The sequence below is a fragment of the Pristiophorus japonicus genome, chromosome 5, assembly GCF_044704955.1.
Source record: "Pristiophorus japonicus isolate sPriJap1 chromosome 5, sPriJap1.hap1, whole genome shotgun sequence".
In the NCBI taxonomy this organism is placed as follows: domain Eukaryota; kingdom Metazoa; phylum Chordata; class Chondrichthyes; family Pristiophoridae; genus Pristiophorus; species Pristiophorus japonicus.
In genome coordinates this window covers 210883424-210908026 of record NC_091981.1, presented here as the reverse complement: position 1 = coordinate 210908026, position 24603 = coordinate 210883424, and the positions used below count along the sequence as shown (strand labels likewise).

General features: G+C 41.4%; 1 protein-coding gene across 3 annotated transcripts in view; it reads right to left on the bottom strand.

The window, feature by feature from the left end:
- Nucleotides 1–13649: 13649 nt before the first annotated feature.
- kat2b (K(lysine) acetyltransferase 2B) overlaps nt 13650–24603 on the bottom strand; it is a 97281-nt gene continuing 86327 nt past the window's right edge. For all 3 annotated transcript variants that reach the window (XM_070881279.1, XM_070881280.1, XM_070881281.1), the window contains 3 exons: nt 21196–21259; nt 21000–21084; nt 13650–18434 (listed from right to left, as the gene is read on the bottom strand). In XM_070881279.1, the coding sequence (XP_070737380.1) occupies nt 18241–18434; nt 21000–21084; nt 21196–21259 (343 nt within the window). In that variant the 3' untranslated portion in view covers nt 13650–18240. The remainder of the gene's footprint in view (nt 18435–20999; nt 21085–21195; nt 21260–24603) is intronic.

Below are 24603 nucleotides of genomic sequence, written 5' to 3'. Positions count from 1 at the left end.
ATGCAGGTACAGCAGGCGGTGAAGAAGGCAAATGGTATGTTGGCCTTCATAGCTAGGGGATTTGAGTATAGGAGCAGGGAGGTCTTATTGCAGTTGTACAGGGCCTTAGTGAGGCCTCACCTGGAATATTGTGTTCAGTTTTGGTCTCCTAATCTGAGGAAGGACGTTCTTGCTATTGAGGGAGTGCAGCAAAGGTTCACCAGACTGATTCCCAGGATGGCTGGACTGTCATGTGAGGAGAGACTGGATTGACTGGGCCTATATTCACGAGTTTAGAAGGATGAGGGGGGATCTCATAGAAACATAAAATTCTGACGGGACTGGACAGGTTAGATGCAGGAAGAATGTTCCCGATGTTCGGGAAGTCTAGAACCAGGGGACACAGTCTAAGGATAAGGGGTTAGCCATTTAGGACTGAGATGAGGAAAAACTTTTTCACTCAGAGTTGTCAACCTGTGGAATTCCCTACCACAGAGTTGTTGATGCCAGTTCATTGGACATATTCAAGAGGGAGTTAGATATGGCCCTTGTGGCTAAAGGGATCAAGGGGTATAAAGAGAAAGCAGGAAAGGGGTACTGAGGTGAATGATCAGCCATGATCTTATTGAATGGTCTACTCCTGCACTTATTTTCTATGTTTATATGTTTCAATAAGATCACCTCTCATTCTTCTGAATTCCAATGAGTAGAGGCCCAGCCTACTCAACCTTTCCTCATAAGTCAACCCCCTCATCCCCAGAATCAACCTAGTGAACCTTCTCTGAACTGCCTCCAAAGCAAGTATATCCTTTCATAAATATGGAAACCAAAACTGTACATAGTATTCTAGGTGTGGCCTCACCAACACCCTGTATAACTATAGCAAGACTTCCCTGCTTTTATACTCCATCCTCTGCAATAAAGGCTGAGATTCCATTGGTCTTCCTGATCACTTGCTGTACCTGCATACTAGCCTTTTGTGTCCCAGGTCCTGCTGTCCTGCAGCACTTTGCAATCTTTCTCCATTTAAATAATAACTTGCTCTTTGGCAGAAAAAATCAAAGTGAAACAATCACATTTTCCAACATTATACTTCATCTGCCAAATGTTTACCCACTCACTTAGCTTGTCCTTTTGCAGATTTATTATGTTCTGCTTACACATTGCTTTTCCTCCCATCTTTATCGTCAACAAACTTGGCTATGTTACACTCTGTCCCTTCCAAGTCATTAATATAGATTGTAAATACAGGTTGAACGTCTGAAATCTGGAGTTCCAAAATTGGGAATGTTTTGGAATCCGGACACCGGTCCGATCTGTGGCAGGGTCGTCGGAAACCGGAAAATGTTCCGAAATCCAGACTCCCGGCTCGACCTCGGCCCAGCCCTCTGTCTTGACCTGCCCCCCCTTACCGCGGTGGGCCAACCTCTTCCCCCTTACCTTAGCTGCCCGATCCCATCTACCTTGGTCCAGGCCAAGACGTTCCAATATCCGGAATGACCTCGGGGCCCAAGGTTTCCGGATTTCGGACGCTCAATCTGTATTTGGGGTCTCAGCACTGATCCCTGCGGCACCCCACTAGTTACTGATTGCCAACCCGAGAATATTTATCCCAACTCTGTTTTCTGTTAGTTAGCCAATCCTCTATCCATGCTAATATATTACCCCCAACCCCGTGAATCTTTATATTATGCAGTAACCTTTTATGTGACACCTTGTCAAATGCCTTCTGGAAGTCCAAATACACTACATCCACTGGTTCCCCTTTATCCACCCTGTTTGTTATATCCTCAAAGAATTCCAGCAAATGTTGTCAAACATGACTTCCCCTTCATAAATCCATACTGACTCTGCCTGACTGAATTGTGTTTTTCCAAGTGTCCTACTGCTTCTTTAATAATGGACTCCAACATTTTTCCCAACCACAGATCTTAGGCTAACTGGTCTACAGTTTCCTGCTTTTTGTCTGCCTCCTTTTTTCTAAATAGGGGTGTTACATTTGCAGTTTTCCAATATGCTGGGACCTCCCCAGAATCCATGGAATGTTGGTAAATTACAACCAATGCATCCACTATCCCTGCCGCTACTTCTCTTGAGACCCGAGGATGCAAGCCATCAGGTCGTGATTTATCTGCCTTTAGACCCATTATCTTACTGAGTACCATCTCTTTAGTGATTGTGTTAAGTTCCTCACCCCCTTTCTTCCCCCCCCCCCCTCCTTTTTATTGTATTTATGCAGCAGTTGTATTACCACAGTAGTCCACTAGATGGAGCTCTAGATTAAACTTCTCCCTCTCATTGAAGTAATCAACAAAATAATCATTATACATAATGTGCATGGTTACACACAACAAAAGATATGGACTTATTTTGCCATATTTAAAAATCAAACTTAACCATTGGTATTCTGTTTCGAAGAGAATACCTTCGCTCTTGAACAGAACTTTCCAAATATGGTGTCAAACTTACTCATTCTAGGCTGAGCCTGAGGAGAGTTTTTCTCCAAGGGGATGCCCTGGATCTACATTTGAACTCTACAATTTCAGACTGTTTGCCTGATTCAGACTTAAATTCTGACTTTCTCTTGGACTTGTTTCTAGTACATCTGATGTGGGATTTGCTACTGGTACTCTACTCGTAACAAGACTATCTGACTCATCAGAAATAATCTAATAATTCCAATTTCAACTCCTTCCACATCTGTAGGTAAAATATCATCAATGTGAACAAACTTAATAGTTCTATGTTCAAACATCTTGACCAAATATATGTGAGGACTACATATCTCCACTATTCTTCCTGGTAACTACTTTAACCATTTATGATGTTGGTTCTTCACTCTGACCTTCTGGTTCAACTTCACACTTCTCTCTTACTCTACCTCTATCGTGATTCTCTTTCGGTCTTAATTATTTCTATTCTGTTGACTGCCAAGTTTGGTTTTAACAACGAGAACCTGGTTCATGCCTGTCCTTTGAGAAACCACTCTGCTGGAGTTCCTCTAGTTGTATGAGGAGCATTACTATAAGCAATTAGAAAATTTGTGGTCCAACAATAACGGCCATTTCTTTGGATTTGGATCCAACATTTGTTTGATGGGGGCACGTTTTACAATTTGTACTGTGCTCTGCTGCACCATTTGAAGCAGGGTGGTACGGTGGAACTTTGGTATGTTTCACACCATTTCTGCTCATGAACTCTGCAAATTCTTCTGAACAAAATTGCGGCCTATTATCAGACGCAATGTCTTCTGGGAGGCCATATGAAGAAAACCATAGCAAATTGTCTAGTGTTTTACTTATTTTCTGCATCGGAAACACCTCTACCCACTTCGAATGGCTATCAATCGCAATGTAATTGTTGTCCTTCTAGCTCAGCAAAATCAATATGTAACCTTTGCCACACTCTGGGAGGCCATCTCCATGGCTGTAATGGTACTGATGGTGGTTTCTTGCTTACCGATTGACATGTTGTACACTGACTGACGATGTACTCTATATCTTTATCTAGATCTGGCCACTATAAGTAACTGCTTGCAAAATTCTTGGTCAAGCACATTCCTAGGTGCTGATCATGATCTCATAATTCAGACCTGAATTTATTTGGAATAACTACTCTTGCAACCCACATGATACAATCTTTATCCACTGATAATTCATTCTGCCGAATGAAGTATAGATGAATATCTTTCTCTGATACTTGGTTTGGCCATCCATTTGCTATGTAATCATACACCGTCGACATAACTGGGTCACGCTTGCTGGCTCTACCAATCTCTTCAACTGTGACTGGCGGACCATCAAAGTATGAAAAATAGAACACTTCTTCCCTATTGGGTATAACTTGTGATGGGAATAGCAACCTGGATATAGCATCAGCATTACTATCTGACTCTGGTACAACAACAATGGGTGTAGCCCAATTACTTAGATCTACCTTAGAGATAATAGTCTCAGTTTCTAGTCTTGAGTTCTTGCTCAACTTTCTCCTCGAGTGCGTATGGTATGGAACGTAACTTGCAGTAAACTTGTCTAGCATCCTTCTGTACTCAGAATGCCTGTTTCGCGGAGCACCTTCGGATACTGCTTAATGACATCATCCTTCGATACAAATCTCGTTTCAACATGGAAAATCTCATTCCAATCCAGCTTAAATGAACCTAACCAATTTCTACCTATTAAGGCAGGCTTGTCTCCTGCCGCTACTAATAGAAGCAAGCACTGAAACTGATCCTTGTATTTCATTGGTATGGTGATGCATCCTACCACAGGGATTTGCTCTCCTGAGTAGCCTCGCAGCTCTGTTTTGACTTTTCCAGTGGAAAATTACTCAACTTGTCGAGATGTAGTGATTCTGGTACTATGCTCATGGATGCACCAGTGTCGATTTCCAAGGGTATCTTGGTTCCTGCAACGTCTACTTGGATGACGATACTTCGTGAATCGCTATTAGAAAACCTCGTGTTCCTGATAACATGTATCTCCAGAACCTCCTCATCCTGTTGCTTCTTTTCAATGCTATGTAGTCTCTGGCGATTTCTACTTATAGCCTTGAAAGTCGGTTTACTCTTCAGTCGGCATGCCTTCGCAAGATGCCTAGTTTTCTTGCAGAAGAAACACTCTGCCTTCATATATGGACAACTTTGAGTGATGTGTTGTCCCAGGCACCGATAGCACGGCTTCAATGTACTGTTACCTTGGCCAGTTGCTGAGGATTTGGGGTCCAACTGTCTTTTTACTTTTTACCTGCAAGCAATTCACCTCGGTTGTCTGGTGACTGGAAATGGTGCAAAATTCTCGGGCGTATTGGTTGACCATATCCATCAACATAGATGTCTGACAAGCTAAATCAAAAGTCAAGTTAGGAGTTGTCAACAACTTTCTTCTGATTGCTTCATTTTTCATCCCACAAAGAGGTCACGCAATGCTCGGTCCTGAAAGTTTCCGAAATGACCATGAACGGATAGCTTCTTTAAAATACAATGTACTCACTGATACTCTCGTCATTTTACTGATCTTGTTTTCCAAAATAATAACTTTCAATGATTTCCAGGGGCCTCTGGAATGCAATGCAGTTTTAATTGGGTTAGAAACTCTGTCAGTGGCATGTCCTTTGGCTTGACAGGAAAAAGCACATTTTTCAGGGTTTCATACAACTTGGGGACTGCTTGAGTCAGGAAACTAGCCCATTTTCTTTCTAACACCACCCGGTTATGTTTTTCATCATCGGGGACTTCGATGATACTATTTGTGGTGAAAAACATTTCTAGCCACTCTACATACGCTCCAAAAGTCTCTTGGCCGTGATGGAACTCACCCAAGCACCCTATTATTCCCATAGGCACGGCCATCTGGACTTTTCAGTTCAGCCAAGTGTGCTTGTAATTTACCTTGGATTTTTAACTGTTCTGGAAAACAAAGAACCTCTCAAAGTTGCTCTGTTGATTGGCTGGATCATTCATCAACAAAAATTTCAGCTAGGGAATCCGATAATCCTATCCTCATTTGCCAAATGTGATATATTCTTTACGACATCACGAACACACACTACAAGATGGCTCCAGTATATCATGTGACTGTTATTATATTTACAGCAGCAGTTGCATTACCACAGTAGTCCACTATGTGAAGCTCTATATTACAAGCATCATACTCAGTAGTTTTAAATAAAACCTATTAGCCTACTGAAGAATGTTTTGAGCATAATGTTTTTTGTTTGAAGGAGAAGACTCTTAGTTTGTTGTGTTCTCCTAAGGATTTGGAAGCCGTAAGAGAAATTTGGCATTAGGGGTACCAGCGGGACAAGGGTTAAAGTGCTGGTTCCTGCAATGGCCCATAAGGAGGTAAAAGGCCTCTCTTCGGCCTTGTACCAAGGCTCCAGAAGTTATCAATTCAATAATATTCCGACAGGATACGATGTGAGAACCTAAACAGACATTGATAAGACCTTGCGAAGAGGCTCGAGGCAGACTCACAGTCACCAAGGAAATGTATAACAAATTCCGACCTAATGAAGTCATTCTGGTCACGGCCTAAAGTGGTCACGAGGGTCTTGGCCTGTCAATCCAAAGTAGCACTAATAAGGTAGTCCAATTAGAGAAGTAGCACTGATAAGGTAGTTCAATGAGAAATCTAGGGAGGTTTTGTCCAGGAACAGAGGGGTTTTGAAATGTATAAAAGTTGTATGATTGTGTTGTTCGGAGAGCATCTCCACTCACAGGCGACTGTGATAAGAGGTGTTCCCGGACGGTCGTAATAAAGATCGTTATGCTTTGCCATCCGTCTCTGTCTGCTAACTTCGAGAATTGCTACGTGGGCTGGGGCGAACGTCGACCCTCTATATCAGTGGGCCCGCTCGTGGGAGAGGAAGCCTTCCCATCTCCCCCTTACAGAAGCCAAGGACAAAGTTCAGAAATTGCAGATCAGTGGCAAGATAAAACAAGGTCTGCCTCGTCAGGCAAACACTGGGTTTTATGCCTGTTTTTTAAAATAGTTTTTAGTATGTGGGATGTACAACTCCTCCTACACCCCAGATCTTTATCATGAAAGGAACATTTCAAAATATTCACCCTGCTGCAGGTCATATAGGTGATCTAACCAGGAGATTAGCAGGATATATACAATCATAGAGAAATCTACAGGAAATGTCTCCAGGTCAGCAGGTGCATTATGAATACAATGTATTGTTTTTGCCTGAAAGGGGGTGGATATGGAGTCCAGTGGCACAGGGTGCCGATCAGGAGATCTGTTCTGTCCTGGATGATGTTGACTTAATGTTTTTGCAGAATACTTGTTTGGTTACCACTGATTCCAGATGGTGCTGGTTCCTATTTACTCAGAGAAGTTGGCGGTGGGCCTTCTTGAACTGTTGCAGTTTTTGTGCTCCAACAAAGGTATTGCAAAAAAAGGAATTAAAGAATATTAACCCAGTGACGATAAAAGAATGGTGATATATGTTCATCAGGATGGTGTATAATGTGGAGATTATGGTGTTCCCATGAGAGTACTGCTTGTTCTTCTCAATGGTAGGAGTTGCAGGACAATGCATGCTACAACTTGTATATATTGCAGCTCGAGCATGCCGGTAGTAGAGGGGTGGATATGGGGCTAGATTTTCGGTCGTCTAACGCCTCAGTTAGCGGCCAGAGGGGGCGTTGATGGGAGCGTAAGAGGTTACCAACCAGGAGCACAGCGTTTAGTGCCCCGACCAAAAATTAATTAGAGGCTCACCGGGGGCATAAGCGAGCAGCGCCTGGCTGCTGCCGATCACTCCCAGTATGACGTATTCCTGGTGCAATTTTGCAAGCCGGTCGGAAAATTAGGTGTGGTCGCCTCATTTAGCAGCTGCCAAGAACAACATCTGGAAAAAGTCAGTCGTTAATTGGTGGCTACTTAAAGAGACAAGGAAGCACTTCCCTTGGAGGTCACAGTCAGTGCAATGTTTATACAGAGCACGGTGCGTGAGCCTCCGAGTTTGCACTGGCAGACAGACTTAACAGTACAGGTTGAAAACAAGTGATTTTGAAAACTTTAATGTTGCATTACTATGCCGTACCTTTAAGACTCGGCTGTTGCCGGGGTCTGACTCGGACTTCCACGCATGCGCAATGGGTCCACCAAATTTACTGACCAGATTTTCGTTATCGCCTCCCTCCCCACCTCCCCCCCCCCCCAGCTCTGGTGTGCGACAGCTGATTTAGCACCCGTCAGCTCCTTGCCCGATTTTGATGAATTTCTGGGCGGAGGGCACAAATTTTTTCAAGGCGCTAAAATTACCGCTCCGCCTGGGTTACCGCCTCAAGTGATGCGCGACTGAATTTCTCCCTCATGGAGTACATTGGCACGGGGTGACGATCAGGAAACCTGTTGTCCTGGATGCTGTTGAGCTTCTTGAGTGTTGTGGCTGCACCCGTTCCGGTGAGTGGTAAGTATTCAATCACACAGTTGAGTCACCTCTTATAGATGATGGAAAGGCTTTGAGGGGTCAGGAGATGAGCCGCTTAACAATATTGACTTTGTTGGTGGGGAACTTGGTGATGGTGGTACCATTAAACATCAAAAATAAGTGGCTGGGCTTTTTCTTGTTGGAGATGGTTATTACCTAACACTTATCAGCCTAAGGCTACATGTTATGCAGATGCTCAACTTGGCTGGCATGGGCTATTATTGGAGGAGTTGTGAATGGAACTGAATCCTGTTGAATAGTCAGTGAGAAGCTCCACTCCTGACCTTATGCTATAGGGAAGTTGTTGATAAGACTCCTTGGGTTGAGGACTTCAGCTTAGTTCTTCATAAGATACTTTGCTACTGGAATTGCTTTCAGATCTGAAGGCAGCCTGGATATGGGGTTCTTGAAGTCCCCTTGCATCTCATGACATACAAATAGATGTTTGATTAGCCTCATGAAGCTCAGAGCAGGTAGCTGATAGGAGTCATAAGGAAATAGTTTGCTGCATAAGCAAACAGCATGGAATCCAATCTTGAGTTCTCGGTCACTAACATTCAGGTATGCAATTTTTTATTGGATGGAGATACGGAATGAAGTGGCAGATGCTTGCAGTGGGTACCATCTCCAGCCACAATAGCAGCACCTGCACTGCACAAACACTCTAAGCAATCTGCCACAAGACAATCTATGTGGTGACTTTTTAAATAACAGGTTATCATTTTTGTAAGGTATAGAATAATGAGGCTGTGGCTCCAGCTGTTGCTCCTTTATTTATTTTCTTTTCCTCATTTGAATTTGGGAAGACACTGAGTTATGTGTGGATTGATTGACTCGACAGCTTTCCTTAGAGAGGACAGTCTGATACAAATGGAACAGCCAGATCTAATATTATACATGTATGCTTCTGAAGAGGGCCACCATGGAGAATCAAGAATTATGGCAGGCAGCAGTTTTTATCCACCTAGCTCCTTAAAAGTATCACTTTAGGATTTAGTTTAACATTCTGATTGAGCTACACTTAGTAGCCACACCTTAAAATGAACAGGACCCCAAGAAAGAATGCAAAAGGCAGGAGGCAACAGAGCAGAGTAGCACTGGGGTAAGTGTAAACCACAAGGTGATAGGAAGGGACAATATGTATGAATATAAAGGGGCTGCAGGAGGGGTCAAAACTAAAAATCATGGTTTAAAAACTAGTATTAAAACACTCTACCTAAACGCACGCAGCATTCAAAATAAAGTAAATGAGTTGACGGCACAAATCATTACAAATGGGTATGATTTGGTGGCCATTACAGAAATGTGGTTGCAGGGTGGCCAAGACTGGGAATTAAACATACAGGGTTATCTGATAATTTGGAAGGATAGACAAGAAGGGAAAGGAGGTGGGGTAGCTCTGTTAATGAAGGATGATATCAGGGCAGTTGTGAGAGATGATATTGGCTCTAATGAACAAAATGTTAAATCAATTTGGGTGGAGATTAGAGATAGTAAGGGGAAAAAGTCACTGGTCGGCATAGTTTATAGGCCCCCAAATAATAATTTCACGGTAGGGCAGACAATAATCAAGGGAATAATGGAGGCATGTGAAAAAGGAACGACAGTAATCATGGGGGATTTTAACCTACATATTGATTGGTCAAATCAAATCGCACGGGATAGCCTGGAGGAGGAATTCATAGAATGCATACGGGATTGTTTCTTAGAACAGTATGTATCAGAACCTACAAAGGAGCAAGCTATCTTAGATCTGGTCCTGTGTAATGAGACAGGAATAATAAACGATCTCCTAGTAAAAGATCCTCTCGGAATGAGTGATCACAGTATGGTTGAATTTGTAATACAGATTGAGGGTGAGGAAGTAGTGTCTCAAACGAGCGTACTATACTTAAACAAAGGGGACTACAGTGGGATGAGGGCAGAGTTGGCTAAAGTAGACTGGGAACACAGATTAAATGGTGGCACAATTGAGGAACAGTGGAGGACTTTTAAGGAGCTCTTTCATAGTGCTCAACAAAAATATATTCCAGTGAAAAAGGGCAGTAAGAGAAGGGATAACCAGCCGTGGATAACCAAGGAAATAAAGGAGAGCATCAAATTAAAAACCAATGCGTATAAGGTGGCCAAGGTTAGTGGGAAACTAGAAGATTGGGAAAATTTTAAACGTCAGCAAAGAATGACTAAGAAAGCAATAAAAAAAGGAAAGATAGATTATGAAAGTAAACTTGCGCAAAACATAAAATCAGATAGTAAAAGCTTTTACCGATATATAAAACGGAAGAGAGTGACTAAAGTAAATGTTGATCCCTTAGAAGATGAGAAGGGGGATTTAATAATGGGAAATGTGGAAATGGCTGAGACCTTAAACAATTATTTTGCTTCGGTCTTCACAGTTGAAGACACAAAAAACCATGCCAAAAATTGCTGGTCATGGGAATGTGGGAAGGGAGGACCTTGAGATAATCACTATCACTAGGGAGGTAGTGCTGGACATGCTAATGGGAATCAAGGTGGACAAGTCCCCTGGTCCTGATGAAATGCATCCCAGGGTATTAAAAGAGATGGCGGAAGTTATAGCAGATGCATTCGTTATAATCTACCAAAATTCTCTGGACTCTGGGGAGGTACCAGCGGATTGGAAAGCAGCTAATGTAACGCCTCTGTTTAAAAAAGGGGGCAGACAAAAGGCAGGTAACTATAGGCCGGTTAGTTTAACATCTGTAGTAGGGAAAATGCTTGAAGCTATCATTAAGGAAGAAATAGCGGGACATCTAGATAGGAATAGTGCAATCAAGCAGACGCAACATGGATTCATGAGGGGGAAATCATGTTTAACTAATTTACTGGAATTCTTTGAGGATATAACGAGCATGGTGGATAGAGGTGTACCGATAGATGTGGTGTATTTAGATTTCCAAAAGGCATTCGATAAGGTGCCACACAAAAGGTTACTGCAGAAGATAAAGGTATGCGGAGTCAGAGGAAATGTATTAGCATGGATCGAGAATTGGCTGGCTAACAGAAAGCAGAGAGTCCTTTATAAATGGGTCCTTTTCGGGTTGGAAATCGGTGGTTAGTGGTGTGCCACAGGGATCACTGCTGGGACCACAACTGTTTACAATTTACATAGATGACCTGGAAGAGGGGACAGAGTGTAGTGTAACAAAATTTGCAGATGACACAAAGATTAGTGGGAAAGCGGGTTGTGTAGAGGACACAGAGAGGCTGCAAAGAGATTTAGATAGGTTAAGCGAATGGGCTAAGGTTTGGCAGATGGAATACAATGTCGGAAACTGTGAGGTCATCCACCTTGGAAAAAAAACAGTAAAAGGGAATATTATTTGAATGGGGAGAAATTACAACATGCTGCGGTGCAGAGGGACCTGGGGGTCCTTGTGCATGAATCCCAAAAAGTTAGTTTGCAGGTGCAGCAGGTAATCAGGAAGGTGAATGGAATGTTGGCCTTCATTGCGAGAGGGATGGAGTACAAAAGCAGGGAGGTCCTGCTGCAACTGTACAGGGTATTGGTGAGGCTGCACCTGGAGTACTGCGTGCAGTTTTGGTCACCTTACTTAAGGAAGGATATACTAGCTTTGGAGGGGGTACAGAGACGATTCACTAGGCTGATTCCGGAGATGAGGGGATTACCTTATGATGATAGATTGAGTAGACTGGGTCTTTACTCGTTGGAGTTCAGAAGGATGAAGGGTGATCTTGTAGAAACATTTAAAATAATGAAAGGGATAGACAAGATAGAGGCAGAGAGGTTGTTTCCACTGGTCAGGGAGACTAGAACTAGGGGACACAGCCTCAAAATACGGGGGAGCCAATTTAAAACCGAGTTGAGAAAGAATTTCTTCTCCCAGAGGGTTGTGAATCTGTGGAATTCTCTGCCCAAGGAAGCAGTTGAGGCTAGCTCATTGAATGTATTCAAATCACAGATCGATAGATTTTTAACCAATAAGGGAATTAAGGGTTATAGGGAGCGGGCGGGTAAGTGGAGCTGAGTCCATGGCCAGATCAGCCTTGATCTATTTGAATGGCGGAGCAGGCTTGAGGGGCTAGATGGCCTACTCCTGTTCCTAATTCTTATGTTCTTAAATTGAAATGCCCAGGAGCTTCAAATTATACAAGCTGTTTTGTGTAAATTTTTTTGCATTCTTCACTGAGCTTTCGATAGTTGCAGGGATTAGGTACAAATCTGCATTGAATACATTCAGCTCTTGTGAAGCTCCCCTATTTCCACCCCCTTTCTTGTTAACTCACTGCTTCCTCTTATTCCCAGCACGAGTTAAATCTTGCCTACAGCACAGCTTAACAGCTGCCATTAGAGCCATCTTATAGTAGCTGCCAGGATATGGCCCTGCACTGGGACAGCTGGCCCAATATTGTCAGTTTGCGGAAATAGCCTTTTGAATTTCAAGAGAGGTTTCTGATTATTGTGGAAAATAAGAAATCTATTAAAGTAATGTCTACAATGCCAGTGTAAAGATTAGGACTAGAAAAATAATCCGCACTGTCCTGGCAAATTCTTTTTTTTGGTTGGGGGGTGGGGGCGATGAAGAAAGAACCAACACGAGAAACTATAAATACAATAATATTCTGCACTCAGGTACATCATTTGAAAATTACACCAGTTCTTTTTATCTTAGTACAATATATTAATTTTACAAAAGGACATTTACTGTATAGGTAGCAAATACAAAAGGAGTTTACAAAATCACAAAAGTGAAGTTTACAGTATTGCACAAATCTACTTTCCCCCCCTCCCCCTAAAAATGGATAAATTTAGAAAACCTCTTAATAAGTTAGTCACTTTTTTACATTCTAATTTTGCAGCACTGGACAAATGATTTTTTTAAAAAACAGGAAAAATATGGAACACTTTAAATTACTTTGTTTTTGTAACTAAATAAAAGTTTTGATGTTCAACAGCCTAAATTATGTTCACTGTTCCAACAGTTAAGGCTGGCATTCAGGTTATTGGTAGAGAACACATGCCATACAGGCTAGATCACAGCATCTTAAATCTTAGTTTGCTTTGGAATCTTGACTGAATTACATTCAAATGATGTGAGTATGAACACCACTCTCAAGATCGAATATGAACATGCTTGGAACCACTGGCCCAATGGGTGCATCCAACATGTAATAAAATAATTGAATGATGTAACGCATCTTTAATCACTAATTCTGGTGCATTCATCCTCTCACTTCAACAATCGGATGCCACAGCCATTTTAATATCAAAGTGCTTTCAGAAATTCTACCCATAATATATACAAGAAAATAAGGTTACTTTTATCAAGCATACTGTAGCACTTGTATGTGTTTCACAAACACAGTCACCAGTTGAGACTTGTCTTTTTAAAGATTCTGATGATGATTAATTCAACATTCATAGAAAAGCTCCATGAAGAAGGAAAAATGGATTCTGGGTTTTAACCACATATAAAACAAATCACATTTGCACAATTTTACCAGAGCATCTCTTCTGCTTTTAAGAACAAATAAAGTGGTTTTGGATTTAAAAAAAATAAAAACACACCAATAAGTATTAGCACAATATGATGAAACAGGACATGCTTTGCTATATACAATCAACAGGAACTCAAATGTGTTTAGCAAAACAAATGCTGTTAAAAGCACTTTAAGGTTAAATTTTAACTTTCTAAATTTCATTTTGCAAACTAAACTTAGAAATTAAAAAATGAGATTTACAGAACTGGTACAATAGCTGTGAAAAATATTGAATAGGTTTCTTTTAACAAATAGAATTACATGTAGATATAGCTAGATCACAGCATTTTAACTAGGCTATGTCAGTAGTTACTGCTATAGTGCAATGTTTTGAAGTTTTCATGAAAATAAGTCCCAATTAAATCTGAGGGGTTTTGAATTTTTTTTGTAGGCATTGCAATATATTTAACTTTAGTATGAACTACTCTAAATCAAGATCTACATAACTTTCAGTTAGGAATCTACATAATTACTAACAAGTAGAGATATTAATTTAAATGCACACTAAAGGTTTTGTTATCCACTAGCTGTGTTAAATGAAATATGTAGACAGCTTGTTCTATCCCAACTTATTGGAAAGATATGCATCTCCCAACAAATTAATTGCAGTAAATAACTAAATGACCAGTTCCATGTTCTTGTCTACAAAGTGTTCTCGTATAGATAACTTAACATTTTCTTCAAAACAATACATTTGTGAAGACTGGTGCTAATGGCCATTTATCCATTGTCACACCACATTATTTAGTCATTTACAATAATTGCTACTTGAGTTATGAGGGACAAGCATTATTACATTTATATCAAAGGAAATGGGTTTTGGTATTGTCTAGCATTTTATTGTACTTGTATTAGCATTTCATCTACTTCTTGTCACATGCATAAACTATGCACTATTCCTGTGTTAGCTGCACATTTTGCACATTAATTGGGACAAATGAACAATTTAAATTTGCGAAGTTCTATATTACAGGGGTGTGCATCCAGCCCTGGTAAACCCGCCCTTGAAGCTCAGGCAAGACTTGTGGAGTATAAACACCAGCACAGAATAGTTGGGCACAATGGCCTGTTTTATGCTGTATATTCAATGTAATTCTCTGTGATATAAATTGCATTTATATTTTTTATTTTCGGTTTTGTTCTGTTTGGATTCTGTGGGTGTGGAGATTTAGAAAGGGCTATTTTAGCACTGTGGCTGCATTGGTGGGTACATTTTAAATCAGAACATCATGCGTGTTCATAATAGCAACTTGAGATCAATACAAATGAATGGGAATATAAAAATACATGGTCCCCAAGGCTCTATTATATGCTTATACGGCCCCAAAATACAAAAGCTTGCATACCCCTGTTCTATTGGACAGTGATGTACATCTCTGTGATTTTATTTTCCTTTTCAACCATTACTATAACAGACATTGATATAAATAAGGTAACTAACTGGCTAAAAGAAATGGAAAAGACCTGATGTAAAGTTAACAGTATAATGAGAAATGCACCAGGAATTCAAGTCATTTAGAGATGAGTTCTGTTTATAGCCATGAATTAGTTATTAGCCAATATAGCAATAACATAAAGGCTTTTTTTGTGAAAATGCTAAGAATTTATTGTAATAGTTTCAGACACAGACATTGTATCCATTTCCTCCTCTCCCTCATGCAAATCATGCAGCTGCAACTGTTTGGGATGTTTCAGCGCAGTTCTAAAAGATTCAATTGTAGGGAAAATCTATTATTGAGGTCAAAAGTAATTACATGGCTTAGTTTCTAGAACTCTCAGTATTTGATTAAATAATCCTCCAGTTCTGATGAGGATCAAAAAAATGTAAAAGGACTAACTTAAAAAAAAATCAATTCTCACTAAAAAAAATTATTTTAACCCCAGATTATGAAACAAAGCCTTTCTCTCTGAATGAAGTAAAGCATTTGAACAGTAACAAAAATTATTAATTTAGGAGACCAATGCCAAAAAGTTAGGAGCTCACTGGGGTATATAAATTTCAAAATATTATCTAAACTAATTATATAAAATATATTGGTGTGCAGTTGGAACCAAAAGGTGGGGTGGGGTGCGGGAACAAAACAAATACATCTGTTCACTGTAAAAAGGTACATGTTCCCTTGGTGCGGACTGCAGCCATCAACAGTCCTGGTGGGAGGCATATGGTCCATTTTGAGGGCCACACCTCATTAGTATTCAATCGTTGGGCTGTGGGCAGGAAATTAGCATCCTCGGGCAACCTGCCAGCTCCGGGCTACTGCAATATAGCATCCCGTCCAGAAGGTAGGTCGGTCAGTGGAGAGGGGAGTGGTCACTGAGTGCCAATGGCCCAGGCTGGTTTTGTGGAGCTTGGGGGAGCTCCTCTTGGCCCTACAAAAATAGAGTAAAACTTAGCTTTGGGCTCATCTTCAGTTACACTGCCAGCTGATACTGAACAGAGCATATGCAGCACTTTATTTGCCCAGTACGTCATAGGACCCGGATCTGCATTTTAAATGGCCCTCTGCCTGAATTGGATGGGTGCTCCGGCCACTTCGTGGTAGGCTTCGGGGAAAATTTCAGCGGCCACAGCGATGAGGGAACTGGACGGTAAGTCGATCCCACCATTTTTGGGGCGCTAGCAACCCGTCTCCACTGGGTGGAGGGCCTCATTGCATTTCTCTAATTCTGTAAACCGCTTAGTTTGACAGTACAGGTTGAACCTCCCTTATCTGGCACCCTCGGGACCTGGCTTGCGCCAAATAAAGGATCTTGCCGGATATAGGGAAGTCAGCGGCGGAGGTCGGCGCCTCGGGCAGGCCTGAAGTGCCGGCATGCCGCGAAGGAAGTGTCGGCGGGCCGAGTGTCGGTGCGGCCGCAATGGGTGTCGGCGCGGCCCCAAAATCAGGGTGGATGTCGGCCGCATTCTGCGCATGCGCCCCTGCCCGCCGGAATCATGTTGAACGAGGGTTGGTGCTGGATAAGGGAGTCCTGGATAAGGGAGATCCAACCTGTATATCAAGGTTTTTGATATTTCAATTGATGAAATTTTCCCTCCATTTATAGTAATATAAGATTTCCCATCCTCTATGTTCATATAAAAAACAAAACAGATGATGGAAATTCCTCTTTGAAGGTACGTGTAAGCTAGCCTTAATTGGAATATAATATGGTTACTACTATGGTCGTCAATTCTAGATTGCATCATTACTGGGAGTATTCAGAGTAAGTGTATGCCAGCAAGGGAACTCAGGCTGCCAATGTGTGGTGAGGGAATTAAATATAATCTGTTAAAAATTCTGTAGTCAACTATCTGTTTTAGATACAGATGCACCATAAGGTACCTGGCCAAAATATCATCTATCAGAAAGGCGCAGTCTGGCATTAGTAATATATGTAATTGGCTGCCTGTATCTCTAAACATTGCAGATCACATATTATTTACAAGAAAAAAAATGTTCTGAAATATTCTAGGGAGTTTCACATTTATCCTTTCCTTTCGTGAGGTTATGAATCTGGGGAATAAAGCCCAGCAGTATTAGGCACCTCCAACCTTAACTGCACAGAAAATTCCTGAAACCAATCTCATTCCTGAAAAAAGAGGCTGTATAATCAGACTGTCAGGAGAAATACAAGATGCGCACCCTCAATCTACAGCGCAGGAGGATTTCATATTCTGGAAATTATCTTTACCCATGTAATTGGATATTAAATAATCTGACTTATTTTAGAATGCATATATTTCTTTCAAATGCAAAACTTTCTCAATTACATTATACAGATTTAGAATATTATACTTTCTCCTAAAGCGCTGATTATTTTTGTTAACCTAGTGTCTCATACTCACAGAAATCCTGAACTACACTCAAGTCTTCAAACCAAATTATTGAGAAATTTACATAGTTTTTGTTTACTGATATGGTGCAGATACTTTCTCTTTAGGGCCACACCTAAGAGGCAAAGTTGTTTGCCCCCAAGTATGTTTAACTGGCTAAAATCTTGTAGTTTACAGCATAGAGCACTAGGATGCTCCCAGCAGCTTATCCAGCCAGAGCCACCCTACCTATGAGGGTCCTGGCTTGTAGTGATATGGAGTTTAATGGGAAGAATTCCCAGCACCCAATAAAAGGTACCTTCAATGAGCCAGGTCAATCATCAACACTCAAGAGTATTGCAGACCTGTCTGGCTTGGGTATTGCCTCACTGAATCTGCCACAGAGGACTGACTTGCTTCTATAGTCTCTCATCACCGTGCTTGGTTACCACCTCCCGCCAAAAGCAGGATTGTCAGTTGATTGTTAAACAACTGACAAGTATGGGTTTGAGGGCTCAATAAGCAGGCAGCTGAAACTCGCAAGCAACGTGGTAAGGAGCATAGCTCACCCAGAAATGTGGGCACACTGCCATCAGCCTCCTGACCCAGCATAGAAACACACCATACCCTATCGAACAGCAGTTCCAATGGTTGGACACCTAGAGTTTCAGCAATCAAGTCAAGGTAATCACTGAACTCTGGATATATGAGCATGTGTTCACATATCTGTGCTCCAAATACTGCCTCTTTATAGCAGATAGTGTCCCAGGCCTCAGCGTTTTCTCATTAGTGGAAGAATCTTCACAGGACAGCTCTGTGTGCAAAACTGATCCAATCTGTCTTGAATTGCAACTGGCTGCATCCAAGAATTTCCCACAAAGTCTCTAACAGCCAGTTTCTAGAGCTACTGGTAAGCATTGTAATAGACCTTCTGTACACTATATAGTACATTAAACTAGCATAGGCTGGTGAGTGCACCACAAAAAAATAAAACTTTAAATTTACTTGTCTATCAGTCCAGCTTCTTTAATTTTACTGTAAAAGTTTTTTTCCAAGATGTTGGCACACTTGAAGTATTCACTTTCTGGAGGATTATATTCTCGACAGTTGGTGAAGATACGTTGCATGTCTGCCATGAACAACTTTTTGGTCACGTAATAGCGGTTCTTGACACGTTCACTCATTGTTTTCAGATCTGTGAAGCAAATGTACCAAAGAAAATGTTAAGGAAATAACAAAAGAAAAAGGAGCATTTTGAGCCTGCTCCGCCATTCAATAAGATCATGGCGGATCTTCTATTTCAACTTCACTTTCCCACCCTATCTCCACCTCCGTTGGTTTTCTAAGTATCCAAAAATTTATCAGTCTCAGTCTTGAATATATTCAATGGCTGAGCATACACAAATCTCTGGGATAGAGCATTCCAAAGATTCAAAACCTTCAGTGAAGAAATTTCTCCTCATCTCAGTCCTAATGACCCACACATTATCTTGAGACTATGACCCCTAGTTCGAGACTCTCCAGCCAGAGGAAACAGCCTCTCGGCATGAATCCGGTCAAGCCCCCTAAGAATTTAATGGCCCAGAATTTGTGGTCGGGGGCTTCCCGTAAAAATTTCTACAAAAGTACCTCGTGGTCCTTGAGGTCGTGGCATCAATGCGAAGGCCTACGTAGAGGCCCACATATTCCAGGAGGGTATGGGCTTCATACATGTCCCCGGGATCACGTGGGCTGACGCAACCAATCCAAATAAAGGTATTCCCATTCATACTTTTGGTGAGTTCTGTTTCTACTGAGCTGCCATAATTATTCATGGGAATACCCCTCAAAACATTAAATGCATTTTTAAAACTCATTACATATTTAAAATTAATTAAAATGCAATTTAACTAAATATTTTATCCAAGAAACAGGGCTAAAAATAAACACCTTAATGGACAGGGTTTTTAAATACATAAATGAGTGATAACATTTTATTTTTCTATTTTTTTAAAACTCTTACACTGGTAAAAGCAGGCCTTACACTTGCTTTTACCAGGCCTAAGAACTTGTGTGATCCCTACGGGTGTGCGCGCACTTCGTACGAGCCCTTAGGGGCCGGGAATTCAGGCCCTCTATGTTTCAATGAGGTTCACCTCTCATTCTTCTAAACTCCAGAAAATATAGGCCCATTCTACTCAATCTTTCCTCATAGGAAGCCCTCTCATCGCAGGAATCAATCTACTGAAACTGCGTTACTTACACCCCTTCTAAAGCAAGTATATCCTTCCTTAGGTAATGAGACCAAAACTATACACAGTACTCCAGGTGTGGTCTCATCAAAGCCCTATATATTTGCAGCAAGACTTCCATACTCTTATACTCCAGCCCCCTTGCAACAAAGGCCAACATACCATTTGCCTTCCTAATTGCTGCTATGCTTGTAAGCTAATTTTCTGTGATTCGTGTACAAGAACCTCCAAATCCCTCTGAATACCAACATTTACTCGTCTATCACCTTTTGTAACTACTTTTCCATTCTTCCTATCAAAGTGCATAATTTCACACTTTCCCCCACATTATAATCTGTCTTGCACCTTCTTGCCCAATCACTTTGCAGCCTCTTTGCATTCTCCTCACAGCTTACATTCCCACCTAGCTTTGTACAGTCAGCAAACTTGGATATATTACACTCGGTTCCCTTATTTAAGTCATTGATATAGATTGTAACTATCTGGGTCCCAAGCACTATTCTTGCGGCACTCCACTAGTTACAACCTGCCATCCCAAAAATGACCCTTTTATTTCTACTCGGTTTTCTGTCCGTTAACCAACCCTCAATCCATGCGAATATATTACCCCCAATCCCATAAGCCCTAATCTTATGTAACAACCTCTTGTGTGGCACCTTACCAAATGCCTTCTGAAAATCCAAATATACTACATCTACTAGTTCTCCGTTATCTACCCTGCTAGCTAGCTACACAGTCAAAAAACTTGAATAAATTTGTCAAGCATGATTTCACTTTCTGCCTAATCATATTGTGATTTTCCAGGTGCCCTGTTATCACACCCTTAATAATAGATTCTGTGTTGTCTGGCACTTTACAGCCTTAGAGTTACAATCTGTTCTAACCAAATCACTAACCTATTTATGTACAAATAAAGGACTCTGGAGTTAGTTATTTTAGTACATAGAATAATTTTTCTGTGAAATTATTCTGAATTTTCAGCCCTACCACCCGATGAAATGTGGCTACGGCAATGTTCATCGCAGCTTACCGCTGGGCAGAGTTGCCTCGAGTCAGGCTGTTGGCCCATTTAAATGGAAATCGGGGTCCTATGATTTCAATAAGGCCCTGCCATTTTAGACTAAACTGGCCAGAGCACGCGCCATGCACTCTCCAACCAGTATCAGCTGGTGACCCGGCTGAAAAGGTAAATTGCCCTTTTCGTGATGCCAGTGTTTTATTCCGTAAACTGGTCTATGTTTTTTTTGCCTCTCCCAGAAGATTCTATGACTACAGAGGAGAGGGTGATGAGTTTATTATGCACATTGTCTGCACCGTGTCTGGATGGACAGGCTAGATGAACCAATTGATCTCTTGTCCTTTTTTGTCATTTGTAGAAACATCCCTTCTTGAAGCAGTTTTCAGGGAAAATCAGTAACATTTTATTTCAGTGTAACATGAAGGTTAGACTCCGAACTGCAATTTCAAAAAGGATTAATTAGGAACCCATGTACTTATAATTGTAGCTTTATAAAAGAATTCTTACACACCCATTGGAAAGCGAATGACTTCATAATAACCAGGGGCCTCAGTTTTCTTAACAGGCTCCATGAATGGCCAAGCACTTTGGTGACTCTGTTAATTAGAATACAGCAGAATAAACAATTTAGGCTTCTAGTTATGTGACAAAAAAAGATATAAAGTAAGTAAATGGCTGTCAACATTAAGATGGGATTTGGGCTTTACCTTTACTTGCTGCAGGATGTTCTTTAAGGTATTGTAAAGCTGCTCAGGGTCTCTGGAATCTTTTCTGAAACAAAGTGGTCAAGTTTAAAAAAAAGATGCAATCGAATCTCCGAATTCAACTGCTTGGATTTTCCAGTGCAAAAGCAAAATCGGATCAAGTGAACAAAATAATTACAAAACAACAAATTTTTCTGCCAAAGTAATTTAATCACTTTTACTGAATTGTTGCCCGAGACTATTTTCATATACACCCTCCTAAAAAAAAGTTGTCGTCATACCTGAAATCCCCAGAAATTTTGTTGAAAATATATATTAAAAAAAAAGATATTCACAACCCCAAATACATGTTTAGCCTACTGGCAATGAAAAATGGCAGCTTTATAACAGGAGTTGGTCTAATGATTTGAAAATATTATTGAAACTCCAAAATTCCTGCTCTACAAATACAAATATCAAAGGCAATGGTGGCATGTACAGTGAAAACTAGCTGATTCTGCAGTGAAATGCAGCCATTATAAAAATGACATTATTTTTAATACAACATCCAGTCAATATTTTTCTGTTGTCAGCATGTGTGTGATACTGTGCAGTTCTGACCCACAATACTGAGCAATGCTTTTGAGAATGCAGTTTATCATCAGCTAACATTGGCTCAGGAGAATATTCCAGCTGTGCCAGTCACTGAACAGTCCCGCTGCAGGTCCCCTTTTGTGACACCACACATTGCAGCACATGCCCCAATTGGCACCCTGATGGTGCAGACCCACGGCAAATACTCAGGCAATTTAACAGCACCATCCCAGTTCCCTTGTTTTATTTATTCGTTCATGGGATTTGGGTGTCGCTGGTAAGGCTGGCATTTATTGCCCATTCCTAATTGCCCTTGAGAAGGCAGTGGCGAGCTATCTTCTTGAACTGTTACCAACCGACGATGAAGGAACGCTGATAAATTTCTAAGTCAGGATGGTGCAGACACGGTGCGTGGTGGTGGAGGGAGTGAATGTTTAAGGTGGTGGATGGGGTGTTAATTAAGCAGGTTGCTTTGTCCTAGATGGTGTTGAGTTTCTCAAGTGTTGTTAGAGCTGCACTCATCCAGGCAAGTGAAGAGCATTCCATGACACTCCTGATTTGTGCCTTGCAGATGGTGGAAAGGCTTTGGGGAGTCAGGAAATGAGTCACTCTTCGCTGAATATACAGCCTCTGACCTGCTCTTGTAGCCGCAGTATTTATGTGGTTGGTCCAGTTAAGTTTCTGGTCAACGGCGATCCCTAGAATGTTGGTGATAGGAGATTCAACGATGATAATGCCATTGAATGTCAAGGGGAGGTGTTTAAACTTTCTTTTGTTGAAGATGGTCATTGCCTGTCACTTGTGTGGCGCAAATATTACTTGCCACTTATCAGACCATGCCTGAATGTTGTCCAGGTCTTGCTGCAAGAGGGCACGGACTGCTTCATTATCTGAGGAGTTGCGAATGGAACTGAACTCTGTGCAATCATCAGCAAATCTCCTCATTTATGACCTTTTGATGGAGGGAAAGTCATTGATGAAGCAGCTGAAGATGGTTATAACACTGCCCCGAGGAACTTGTGCAGCAATGTCCTGGGGCTGAGTTTATTGGCCTCCAACAACCACAATCATCTTCCTTTGTGCTAGGTATGATTCCAGCTAGTGAAGAGATTTCACCCTGATTCTCAGTGACTTCAATTTTACTAGAGCTCCTTGATGACACACTCGGTCAAATGCTGCCTTGATGTCAAGGACAGTCAATCTCGCCTCACCTCTGGAATTCAGCTCTTTTGTCTGTGTTTGAACCAAGGCTGTAATGAGGTCTGGAACCAAGTGGTGGTCCTGGCGGAACCCAAACTGAGCATCAGTGAGCAGTGCTCTTATAGGTGTTAAAACCAACTGACATTGACTGAGGTAGGTCCCCCAAGGAAGTTTGTATTGTTCTGTTAAGCCCTTAACCACTTTGTTTGATGTATCAGGTGACATCAAATCAAACCAGGGACACTTCAAGTCTTCTGGGGAGTTCATCTTGTAATCACGGGTCTATAATTTGAGTCAAAGTAACATCTGCTCCAAAGCACGTTTAGCGCTTTAATACAGTTTGGGAGCCAGTAGTTCGCTGTATTTTGACAGCACCCAATGTTGAAAATCATAAAGGAATACTGCCCCTTGTGGTTTCTAAGAATGTGGTCCAGGCCTGGTGCCATTCCAGGAGTGTGTGGAAGATACATTCTATACCAGAATGAAGGAGACTCTGCAAGATAGGTAACCTTTCTTTGGAGCAAGTAATAATACTATTGCTTTAAATTATTACACACGCTGATCAATAGTTTCCCATTTTCATTTAATTCTGTATACTGGACCCAACTTTTAAAGGTTTATCGAAACCATTTCAACATTTTCAATGACTGGGTATATCCAGAATTTGCATAAAGTGGCTTGCACTTGAAATGAATGAAGCGACCAGTTTAAAACACCTGATCTACTCAGATATTCCTAAGGAGCTGGGTCTAATACTTTTCAGAAGCAAGGACTCAGTGGCAATTTGACTGAAGCCTATAAAATAATGAAGCGACTAGATTGTGCTTTGCAGAAGGGAGAGAAACTAGATGAAAGCCATGGTAAGAGTTAGACAGGTGAACAAAGGTTTGGTCAAAAGGATGCGTTTTAAGATTTTTTTTTAAAGGTGGAAAGAGAAATGGATGGTGGCGAGGTTTTAGGAGGGAATTCCAGAGAGTAGGGTCGAGGTGTCTGAAGGCTCTGCCACTATTGGTGGGGCAAAGGGAGGATAATGACCAAAAGGCCAAACTTGGAGGGCATAGGACAGGACATAAAGCCAGAAGAAAGTGCAGACATAGCATGGAACAAGGCATCAGAAGCACTTGAAGACAAGAATGAGGACTGGGAATCAACATAGGTCAGCTAGGATGAGTGTGTTGGGCAGGCAGGACATAATGTGGGACTATGTGGATATTGAGTTTTGAACAAGTGCAATTGAGGATAGGAGGCAGGCTAGATCCTTGTGGAGAAATAGAGTCTAGAGGTGACAAAAGCCTGTGCAAGGGTTTTAGCAGCAGTGTGGTGGTGGTCGTGGTGGTGAGGTCAAGCAGAGGTGGAGTGATTTTGTGATGGTGAAGTAAGCATTTTTTTTAAAATTCTTGGGAAATGGACATCGCTGGGAAGGCATGCATTTATTGCTTTCTTCTTGAACTGCTGCAGTCTGTATGGTGAAGGTACTCCCACAATGCTGTTAAGTTTGGAGTTCCAGGATTTTGACCCAGTGACGATGAAGGAATGGCAATATATATCCAAGTCAGGATGGGGTGATGTTCCCATACACCTACTGTTCTTGTCCTTTTAGATGGTGGAGGTCAGCTGTTTGGGAAGTGCTGCCAAAGA